The 12,274-nt window shown below is 41.0% G+C and overlaps 1 protein-coding gene across 7 annotated transcripts in view; it reads right to left on the bottom strand.

The window, feature by feature from the left end:
* Positions 1–2,756: 2,756 nt before the first annotated feature.
* Positions 2,757–12,274, bottom strand: part of LOC121869573 (protein-tyrosine sulfotransferase-like) — a 35,952-nt gene continuing 26,434 nt past the window's right edge. For 6 of the 7 annotated variants that reach the window (XM_042370996.1, XM_042370994.1, XM_042370997.1 and 3 more), the window contains 6 exons: positions 10,818–11,005; positions 7,472–7,603; positions 6,987–7,226; positions 6,064–6,258; positions 5,160–5,413; positions 2,757–4,781 (listed from right to left, as the gene is read on the bottom strand). In XM_042370996.1, the coding sequence (XP_042226930.1) occupies positions 4,499–4,781; positions 5,160–5,413; positions 6,064–6,258; positions 6,987–7,226; positions 7,472–7,603; positions 10,818–10,991 (1,278 nt within the window). In that variant the 5' untranslated portion in view covers positions 10,992–11,005 and the 3' untranslated portion in view covers positions 2,757–4,498. Of the gene's footprint in view, positions 4,782–5,159; positions 5,414–6,063; positions 6,259–6,986; positions 7,227–7,471; positions 7,604–10,817; positions 11,006–12,274 lie in introns of those variants that run through there. The other variant, XM_042371000.1, reaches the window with a different exon arrangement.

Genomic DNA, 12,274 nt, shown 5'->3' with positions numbered 1-12,274 from the left:
ATAAAAACAGCTGGGTGGGCTTGGTGTCCTCGCCATGTTCCCCCACCCACAACTTCTTGGACTCCCTGTAAAACACTGTACAATTTAGTCTATAAGGTGCAGAATATTTTACAGACATTCCAAAACAAATGAGTGACAGGTTCTGGATAATGAGGAATATTACTACAGTGTATTAAAATAAAATGGTTCCCGCTATCGCCAAAACAATAATACTCATCTAAGTACCTGTAGTTTTATTCTCGCGTGAACAATTCAAGTTAACTTCTTCATATACATATTGTTATGCTGGAACCATTAATAAATAACAAGTGCCACTTCCCATAACCATTTTGAAGTTACAAATAATCGAAGGAAATACCCCAGTCAGTCCCTTCAAAGTAAAATCTATTATCATACAAAACTTTGACGTTATAGTTAATAGTGTGCTTCAACAACTGCAGTCTTAACGCGCATTACAAGTTGAGTAATAAACATTGGCCATCATTCTCCCAGTGTGTAATGTGACGGCACCGAGTACTTGCCGACAGTGCCTAACAGAGACGTACTTGCCGACAGTGCCCAACAGAGACGTACTTGCCGACAGTGCCCAACAAAGACGTACTTGCCGACAGTGCCCAACAGAGACGTGCTTTGCCGACAGTGCCTAACAGAGACGTGCTTGCCGACAGTGCCCAACAGAGACGTGCTTGCCGACAGTGCCTGACGTGCTTGCCGACAGTGCCTAACAGAAACGTGCTTGCCGACAGTGCCTAACAGAGACGTGCTTGCCGACAGTGCCCAACAGAGACGTGCTTGCCGACAGTGCCCAACTGAGACGTGCTTGCCGACAATGCCCACGATAGTTAATACGTAAAACAACAACTCCCACAATCATCTGCCTCCAGATAAGAACATAAGAACATAAGAATTCTTGCAAAGATTGCCAGTTTGCCCTCCAATAGTGCCATAGTTGCCATTTACAGGGGGGGTGGGTAGGTGGTTGTGCCCAGTTTGATTTAATAGAAATAAGATTGTGATCAGGAGACCCCAAGGGGTAGAAATTGAGTATGAATAGTGTGAGGGGTTAGAGGTAAAACAAAAATCAAGAATGTTAGCAAGTTGATCGTGTCGATCAGGAACACGTGTAAGGTGTTTAATTATTTGTTTCAGATCATTAAGTAAGGAAAAAGAGTGTGCCTTGGCTCCACCTGGGTCATCCCTTGCAGAGCCAAGCCACTCTCTGTGATGTACATTGAAATCCCCTTGGTAGAGGTTCTTGGTGTTGGGGAGTGTGGATAGCAATGATTCAGGCAAGAAGTGAGATAGTGAAAGAGTTCCAAATAGTTGGTATAGTTGGGAGAACAGTATAGGAAAAAAAGAAAAATAGTTCATAGTCGGTAGAGATATTTTGAGCCAGATGACATCATAAAGAGAAGATTCAAGAACTGTGAGTCGAGCTATAGGTGTACATGTGTTGCAGTAGGCGCATACATCTCCTTTAGGACAGAAAGAGGTATAAAGGTTGTAGATGGAGACTTAAAAAGGTTTGGGAGAAACTGCTTTGGTCAGTTGAAGTTCAGATAGTAGTAAGAAGTCGGGGGAAGAAGTTAATAGATGGTGCTCCACAGGAGGAAAATTGGATCTCAGGCCGTGAATGTTGGAAAAATTATGTGTATGAAAAGGCGAACCTCCAGCAACCTCAGTGACGTCAGTTGAGGCCCTAGTAGTTTGATGATGATCAGATCGACCCTGGGGTCCACAACCTTCCTGACCAATGGGACCCATCCGAGAAGGCTCCACTTAATATATTATTTATTATTATCAACTGATAACATAGGAGAATAAAAGAGTAAAAAGAATAGAACAGATCAAGAGTGAGAAAGGTTATATATATTGTGCTGTCAATAGTAAGAGAGAAAATTGAAACCCTGCAATTGTGTGTAAATGAGGCAGAAAGTCAGATCATCAACCTGGGACTTGGTCACAATTTTTCGTGATGCCATATGGCAGCAGGGTCTACCATTAGACAACACATTATGCTTCCAATATCTTCCCAGGCGGTAGTACCTCCGTTTGGTAGCTGCCTACTACCCCGAATTAAGTTCTTCCAGAATAACACAAAAACACTTAAATTGTTCCTTGGAAAACCCATAGTTGGTGAGTAATTAGCATTGAAAAATATAATTAAAATATTCCAAGCATCATTACACAATAAAAAATTAGTCTATATTTTTATTAATATATTTTGGTAATTAATATCAGTAATATAAACATACACACAGATTCTTGTCATGTCTAATAAATGTACACAATTTTCTCAATAAATCGGGACTGAGTTTTAGCAATGGAGTGGTATATGAGACAATACACTGTTAGAAAAGTCACAGAAATCTTGACAACTTGGCAACATAATACATCCTTCTTATCTTATCTAGCTGACAAAGTCATGTTCACCTCTAACTGTACAAACAAACATTTCACTTAATTTACATAAAAGCACCACATGAAACTATCCATTACTTTGTGCTTTGAGAAAGACTTGGATCTCATTTCTTCACCATAATTTTTTGGTAACATGGGAACTCACATTATTCCCACACATAAACTGTACAAATCTCACTCTCAGAGCTTGTGTCTATATCAACCTCAAATGAAATTTACAGTTTTCAAGATAAGTTAATGGTAAGAGGCAATCAATTCACTCTTTAACAACTGCACATGGTCGAAGCAAAGGGACATGAACTGACAGAGTTATGAAGGCTCATGAAACTAATGAAAAAAATCAAAATTTTTAATGGGATGTAAGTGACACTAAATGCTTGATACTAGCAGCTTGCATTACATATTACATATCAATAATAAATGTTACATTTAATGAAACAGATGAAATGCATCATAATTAGTAAGATCATAAATACATGTGGATAACTATCCAAGAACTTTTTCATTGCATTATACATGTACTACAATGTATTGAATTCTCTTTCATTAAAAGATATAATAATTTTCAATGCTGTCGACAATTAATATGTTTCAAATTTGGTGCTGTACATCATCGACATTCTAGCGAAATTAAAAAAACAATTCTGTATGATTATGATATACGGCACCTGTGATACAACTTCAGATTGGATAACCGTACATTACAACATTAAAAAGGCTTATGAAATTCAACATCTCTCTGGCATGGTTCACCATAACTCAGTCTTCAAGACTGATTTCAGTTGCATTATTCCAACCTTGTGTGTCTTTATGTTAGAAGTTAAAATGATATTCAAATAACAGTTCACATATAAAATATGAAACACTGACATCTGCCATTCTGTAATTCCATTTCCTCCACCCTCAAGAATAGTACCTCAAACATTTTGGATGGCTATTTAATGTACAGGTTACGTACATTCTTGTACAGTATCTGACTTTACTATTACTACAATGCTAGAGTGAGTTATTCATACCTGTAGTTGTTATTAACAGATGACACAGTGACCTGCCACAAGTTTAAGTAATATCTAGGCCCAGATGTGTGTGTGTGTATTACAGCAAACAACACCTAACAACTCTCAGCAATATAAAATTTAACCCCCAGTCCATTATCTGTGATAGAAATATCCTGCAAATAAAGTGATGACACAAAGTTTTTCAAAAGTAAATGACCATTACATAAAGGCCTTATATACAACCTACAATCCATGGGCTGGACCTAGACTCCTGATTATTTTCTGTGGCTCACCAAACATTGTTAATGCCCTTTTCTGTACACTGCACATAACTGGGACTTTGATCCTGTGGTGATCTCTAGCACACATCTCATGGGCCTCAGCTGAGAGTATGTTGCACATCCCTGATTGCATACTCCTGAAGTGAAATTATCTTATATTAAGTTGGTTCTTTAAAATATATCAATGATATCAATTGCACATCAATATTAGATGAAAAACTCTTGCAATACTCTTCTCACAAACATCAATTACTCAAAGTGATTCTGCAACATTTTCAACATTAGGAAATATTTTGTAAAATCCATGACTACTTAAATACTATTATTCCCAGGAGTCACACACCACTTGCCAAGTATACAAAACTCATGAAGAATAATATTACTCCTGTCAACACTATACACTCCACCTTTCATCACCCCAAGACACTACAAAGCATGTGTTAACACTTATGTTCAATACTGTCATAACCTGGTTTGTGCCACCTGAAAATTCTGAAGGAATAAATTCACATGAAAATAAATAATAAAGTACAATGGATAAGCTTATGAATTTTTTTCATTTTAAGTTTTGTACCAAGACAGACTCATGCAATACATGCTCAGAAAAAATACAAACAAAAAGTGGTAAAAACACTGGTTGGTTAAATTAATTGTCATAAAATATCCAATAAGGGTACTGTACTGGTATGATATCTACACCTCTAGACACTAATCTTTCTGAACATCACACAAATTCATATTCACACATGGCCATGAAGAGGAATGACACCAGAGATGTAGCACACTGGAGGACGATGATCATGTGTTGTCGCCTTTCCGATGTTTCGAGATGCTCCGCACCTCCTCGGCACGGTCCTCCCACTTACTCAACTCCTTTTGTATCCGCTTTGTATTATTCGCAACTAAAGCATCGGCTTGGCCATAGTTTGGAGGGTTGCTATAGGGGTCATAACCAAGAGTTGCCAACATGGGGGCTATGTTGGCCATGTCTTCCACTACATCTTTGGGTATCTGGCCCACCCACTTGCTAAGAGCATCTAAGTTAATTGGTTTGATCACTTGGTCACTCGATCGCTCAACCCTGTGAAGGTAAAATAATCAAACTAAAATCATACAAGAAACATATATAAATTTAACTGATCAGGTATAACAACATTAACTTAAGTGAGTCATGGTGTAACATATCATTTACCTGCTTTCAATACTTCATGACCCATCATACTTAAGTTATAACTCTAAATTTATGCATTTTTTTCAGAGCTAAGACCCTGATCTGACCTTTAACCTTTCATCTATAAAACTATACCAGGTCTATGGACTATCATAGTGAATATATAAACCAGGTACGATCAGTGTAGCTCCTTCTGTGCTCAAGTTATTCAACAGACAGAGACATTACTGATCAATACCTACATGACCCCATCAATGTGAGTAAATACAACATATATCTTCGACTCACTTGGACAGAGATACGCCACCAGGTTTATTTATATGCTCTTCGTGATGCAGTACAGAGTCATCCCAATCGACACCCAGGAAGTCCAAAATCTTTCTCATCCACTCTTGGGGATGTAGGACCAGTTGCTCATAATATACGGGCAAGCACTTAGTTGATCCCAATTCATCACACTGGGTGTTCATTGTCTGTACAGCACTATTCCACCTTTGCAGACACTGCTTATATGATGATAGGTCAAACCCTGTGATAGTTACCTGAAAATAATGGTTTATGAATGACAAGTTTATACACAACTCTTTCAATTCTGTTCATACATTTAAAAACTATTCACTAAATGGTTAAAAATTCACAAGGCTTTCAATTAGTATAATCCAATACACACAGATGTACCAGTTTCCCGATACCAACATAGGAAGAAAACACATAATTCACACTAAGAATGGTCTCTCTCCTTATGACTTTCTCCTCCTGAAAACAAAACAGTGCAGTAACAAATTCTAAATGTGATATCAATACCTCAAGAATTACAGAGCAAGTGGCATCAATTTAGCCCAAGTCCGGAGACTCGTATATTTACACATCAAGCCCTAAGTTGCAACCCAGACTAACTAATGAAGATCACTGAGGATATCCCAGGACCTCCAACTAATCTATTCACAAACATTACATATACTTTCTTTCTTATTTATTAAAAGAACATAATAGTGATGCCTTGGTTTATACAGTGTAGAAATAGAAATGAATCGAAAACAATAAGATATGTAAACTGTCTGTATCACTACCATCTCATCCACTAAGTACTGTACTGTACCTACAAAAAATATACCGTATTAACATTCTAAATCACATAACACTCTCACTATGGACCTCCTCTCTGCGCCGGTAACACGACTCGTCCACCAACCTTGCGGGATATGATGGAGTGGACCGTTGCCCGGCCGTCCCGCACCATAAAGAGAAATTTGGCATTGGGGAAAAGTTTAGAGAGATAGGTGGCCGACTTGAGGGTGAAGGGATCTTTGTTGCATAAACGAGCTGCTGGTTGTCCATGATTTACCACTATGTCCAGGATGAAGGAGGATATGGCTTCATCCAGCACCTGAAACACAACGGGGATTATACCTTCCTCCAACGATAGCCTCTTACCTGTTGCTCGTTAACTTATCTACTTATAACAACATACATACAAGTCAAATCCTATATGATCCACAATTACTATATATATCACAGTCTAGAACTCATCCCTATAGTGTGCGAGACAGATCAATGATGCAGAAATTCGTGTAACTGAGAAACCGGACTTCAAAACCCATCCTGGCTTGTGGAGAGTCAAAAAGTTAACCAATCCAAACAGAGAAAGAAAGGTACGATGATATTCTACATTTGTTACTCTACTTTATAATTAGCCCAAGTTAATACCAATAAAGAGGGTGTGTGGAGGTGGGAAGGGAGAGAGAGGTACAGTCAAGGTAAGGTGTTTCTATAATCCCTGTGATATCCCCAGACACTATACGTATCATGCATGACTCCACATCTATATACGACTGCAAGGGACGATTCTAAAGCCCAATCCATGAGACATTAGTTGAATCCCCACTCGTCTCTACTACTGCTACACCGCCACAACTCGACTGGATATAGAAACATCTCCCCTGACTGTACCATAGAGACTAACACAACACAGACACAGCTCATGAAACTAACTTGGTGTTTAGTATCATCTAATCAAGACAGTTCTAGATATCATTAATTTACCCACACAATTATGAACATCAAAGGTGTATTTTGTGTTTATAAGCCAGAAAAAAGAAAGGACCCCGGGCTAACCTCATCTGTGACACCAGCTTCTTGTAGCCGCAGTGCTTCCTTGGCCGACCTCTTCCACTGTTGCCTCATCTGAAGTATCCTCGGCACTACTCGAGTTTCCTCTCCACACCGTATGTCAGGATGAGCGTCGAGCATGGCACGGGCCAGTGTGGTGCCAGATCTTGGCATGCCACCGATGAAGATCATGGGCTCACTCCGATCATAGTTGTGCAGCGCCCCACTACTATCAGATGCTACATGCTGTTGGTCAATGGTCATGGTTAAACCTATAGGAAAAAGTTTTAATTTACAGGAAAAACTCTAAAAATATATTATGGCCAAGGGGAAAGAGGGAACCATTGTAGATGTAGCAATATGGCTGGCTTACAAGGTTGACTTGATCGATTGAGTGATATAGTGGAACTGTCACTTACTTTCAAGAACAGGTAAGAAATGTTCCCATAAATAGAGTACTATACATCAACAACCAAGACTCAAGTGCTCGCCTGTTTGTGTGGTCGCTGGAGTGTCTCTTGGCAAGGACGCTGAGAGCGGTAGATGAGCACTAGGATGAACGCCCCTACCACAGCGTGGGGCAGATATCGCCGCATCATTCTCCACATCACAACATTACACTTCTGCAATAACTAAATAAGTCAGACACTACTTGGCACATCACTTATCCTCTGTTACTTGTAGAGCAGAGTACAGTAGAACATGGAATAATCCTCACCATTTTAATTCTTGAAAAAAATATGAAGAACCGATTTTTAAAATAAGTTTTGGACATTGTATAAAATCGAGGATTCCATCAATAGACTGCAATAAAGTCACATACATATAAAAGCACTAACATTAAATACAAACTGATTAGTAACTTTAATAGCAAACAAATGACAGCCATGAAGAGCAAACTGATACACAAACACATCACATACAGCACAGCACAGCACAGCACAGCACAGGAACCTTCACAACATAACAAGAATGTCTCCATAACACACAATGCTAACTTTTTTAAACTGCTAACTAGTCAACAAAGAAATATCGATACTAAACTAAACAAAAATAACACAGAATTAAGCTTCCTCATCACCACAACTCCTGGAACATGTTGAAGGAAAGCACACATGATTTTACTCCCTCTTCCTGGGATAACTAGGTGAAGAAGAGAGAGGGGGATGGAGAAAGAGAATGTGGAGGACAGAGAACGAGCAGGAGAGAGAATGTGGAGGAGAGAGAGAGAGATGGGAAAGAGGAAGGCAGGAGATCATTAATATCTCTTTAAGAACTAGTTAGCAGGCGGGCAGGGTCATCACCACCCACACTGACCTGGCTACACTGGAGTAATGTACCTTAGGTTAGATTAGAGCAATTAAGAGTGAGAGAGAAGAGAGAGAGATTTACCCATAACTAGGCCATCATAGACTAGCAAGGGCGAGAGCATAAATAAAACTAATAACAGAAAACACTCAGGGTAAACTCTGGTAAATTAAACCAAGTGGCATTAATGCAGAGAAAGCTTACCTTAGTGGGAGTGATGTAAGGCAATATTAGCAAAGTGAGAAGGTGCCTCAAAAATGGGAGGGGGAGGGGGGAGTTATGTGTGAAAGTATGAACAGAATGAGAATAAACAAAGAAGAGAAAAAGATAGAGAGATAGATATAGAGGTAGGTTCCAGCAGAGAGAGAGAGAGAGAGAGGTTCCAGCAGAGAGAGAGAGAGGTTCCAGCAGAGAGAGAGAGAGCGTGTGTGTGTGTGTGTGTGTGTGTGTGTGTGTGTGTGTGTGTGTGTGTGTGTCTAAAGTAATACAAGAAGAAATAATCATTCATAACATGTATTGTCCCAACACTTGTGGAGGAGGACACAGATGTTGTTTATATACCCTCCTCTATTCTAAACACACACACCTGCTGCATACACACACACCTGCTACATGCATACACACCTGATACACACCCACATACCTGCCTCTAACATTAATCAATACGTATCTGCATTCTACCACCTCCCACAGTTGGCTATACCAAAACCTACAACGGTCCTAATCAATCTCAGTACTGAATCAAAACACCGTTATTAGACTACTCCCAGGTGAGGGGTGGGCTGAGGGTGAGGGTGAGGGGAGGGTGAGGGAGGAGGGGTGAGGGGGAGGGGTGAGGGGTGAGGGGGAGGGGTGAGGGGGAGGGGGAGGGGTGAGGGGTGAGGGGGGAGGGGGTGAGGGGGTGAGGGGTGAGGGTGAGGGGGGTGGGCTGAGGGGTGAGGGGTGAGGGACTGATAATATACCTGTACCCAGTATTGTATTAAGAAGACAACAGTTAAGACGCCACATCAATGATATATATATATAACACAGATACGACACGATGTAACACAACACTATGCAACACGACACTATGCAACACGACACTATGCAACACGACACTATGCAACACCACACTAGGCAGCACCACATGACCGGGAAACAAGAAATACAGTTCCAAATACAGCAGCCGGTACAGTCACCCCCCCCCCCAATAAAAATATTAAAAGTACATACAACAATACTTTAGGTAAATACACATACACATATCAATCTTGTATATACACATAAATATACATACATCAACTACAGTACTTTATAAACAATGTACAGTACACACATACATTCATACCTACCTTGGTGAGGGTCAGACAGGTGTAATCAGCAGTGAACAACAACATGGCATTAATAAACATTGATTACTAAGCAACTCGGGCATCCTTGTTATCATAACCTAACCTAACCTACCAGCTAACTGTAACGTAACTTGAACTAACTGTAACCTAGCTTGACCTAGCTTACTTATACTAACCTAAACCACTCCTAAGCAAAATTAACCTAACCTAATGAACCTTATTCGTAATCTAACCTCAACTATCCCTAACCTATCCTACAGCTTCATTAACCAAATATACCTTAACCTACACTAGCATTAACCACCCCTAACCTAATTTAACCTACAGCTTAATTAACCAGATATATCTTAACCTAACTTAACCTACACTAGCATTAACCACCCCTAACCTAACCTAACCCACATCCTAACCTAGCCTATAGTTATGAACACAAGTGACCTCCGCTGCAACAAGCTATTATTACTGGACTGTACACTGGCACTTGACAACTACAGTATACAGGCATAGCAGGCATGGCAGTCACTTAGTAACTACTGAAGAGATTATTACATACAGTAAATACAGTGAAACCTCGATTTAACGAACTATATGGAGATGGAAGTACGTTATATCGAAGGTTTGTTAGATGTGAAACCTCGATTTAACGAACCATATGGAGAGGGAAGTCCATTATATCGAGGGTCCGTTAGATGTGAAACCTCTATTTAACGAACTATATGGAGACAAGTCCGTTATATGGAAACTTCACTATACTATATTACACATATAAAGCCACAAATAATGACAGCCAAAACAGAGCAGGATACAGAGGTCGGGTCGGGTCGGGTCGGGTCGGGTTAGGGGCCATTTTGACCCAAGGGTGGCAACACTAAGGGGAGGGTGGCAGGCTAACAGCAACATCACAATAATATAAAGTACTTATTTATATGCCTGTGTATCCGGGCAAAAAATGTACGGTGATTGGTCAAAATAGGTCGGGTCGGGTTATGACAGGACAGGTTAAGTTATGAGAGGACAGGTCGGGTTAGGTTAGGATCAGGTGAAATCAGGTTAGGTCAGGACAGGTCAGGTCAGGTCCTTACCAACCACCAGGACTGGGATTGGCAAGGACCGGGGGACCAATCAACGCGCATGATGCCCTTATACACAGACACAGAGGCACAGACAACAAACAAGCAGGTAGCCATGCACTCACCGCCGTCACGACGTACCGTACAAGGTGAGGTGTGAGGGAGATGACACTCACTACCCACCACCACCCTGCTGGCCCTCCTGGCACCTCCCCCTCTTCCTTAGTCCTGTACCACGACGACGGCAACGACGACGAGGATAGAAGAGGCTTGCAGCTTCCTGTCCTCGTCCTCATCATCACACGACGGACATCTGTTGACAAGAACACCTGTAGTCACACCACACGAACACCTGTAGTCACACCACACACACAGACACCAAAGATTATTGTTATCACTGTTACTAGATTTAGTCATTAGAAGAAACAAATAGTTATTCCTGTAATATATAAATAGATTAATGGATATATATAGTTAGTTAGAGAGAGAGAGCACAACCACCACCACTACTACAAGCACTATCAGTACACCTACCAGCTCACACCACACACACACACTGCACCTGTCTCACTACCTCCCTCACCACTCTAGTATGGCTGGGAGGGGGGGGGGAGAGGATGGGGGGTGGCATGCAACCAGTCCGAGTTATGGCAGGGAGTGGGAAAGAGGGGGCGTTATAACACATGCTCTATACCCACCCCCATCCACCCCTCACCCACCCCCTTAATTAATGACATCATAATGGATATAATCCCTTCAGGAAATAAATCAGCCGAGAATCCCAAATAATAAATTCAGAGGAGAATGACAAGACCAATCCCGGGCATTAGGAACCTTGAGTACAGAGACAGGTTAAAGCATCTTAATTTGCACTCCCTCGAGAGACGTAGAGTGAGGGGTGATATGATACAGGTGTGTAAATGGAAGTCAGGGTTAAACAAAGGTGATATAACAAAGGTACTCAAACTATCCAACCAGGAGCGAACTCGTAACAATGGTTTTAAATTAGGCAACTTTAGATTTAGGCGCGAGATAGGTAAACAGTGGTTTGGAAATAGAGTAGTGGGTGAATGGAACAAGTTACCAAATATCATCATTAACTCGAATACGCTGGATAGCTTGAAACATAGGTTGGATGGATATATGAGCAATAGGGGTTGGGTGTAAATGGGACTGCCTAGTATGGACCAATAGGCCCGCTGCAGTTTCCTCCATTCTTATGTTCGATTGTCAGTCAGTCATGTTCACCGAGGCGCCCGTCCTCCTTGTCAGTGAGTGGAGATATTTATATAGGGATTTTCTCAGCTGATGGAAGCGATAATGATATAGGAACAACAACACACTGAGACAAGATAGTTCCACACAGTACTAGTCTGGGGTGGGTATGTGGGTGGGTGGGTGTGCATGGGTGGGGGTGTGTGGGTGGGGGTGTGCAGATGTGGGGGTGTGCGGGTGGGGATGTGCAGGTGTGGGTGGAGGTGAGTATAGTGTGAGAACTGAAGTATTGGAAGATAAGGTGTGTGTGTGTGTGTGTGTGTGTGGTAGAGGGTGGTGTGGTGCAGTGTGTGTTGGCGGCACTACT

Source organism: Homarus americanus, unplaced genomic scaffold, assembly GCF_018991925.1.
Source record: "Homarus americanus isolate GMGI-L3 unplaced genomic scaffold, GMGI_Hamer_2.0 scaffold23578, whole genome shotgun sequence".
NCBI lineage: Eukaryota > Metazoa > Arthropoda > Malacostraca > Decapoda > Nephropidae > Homarus > Homarus americanus.
This window is presented reverse-complemented; position numbering and strand designations above follow the sequence as displayed.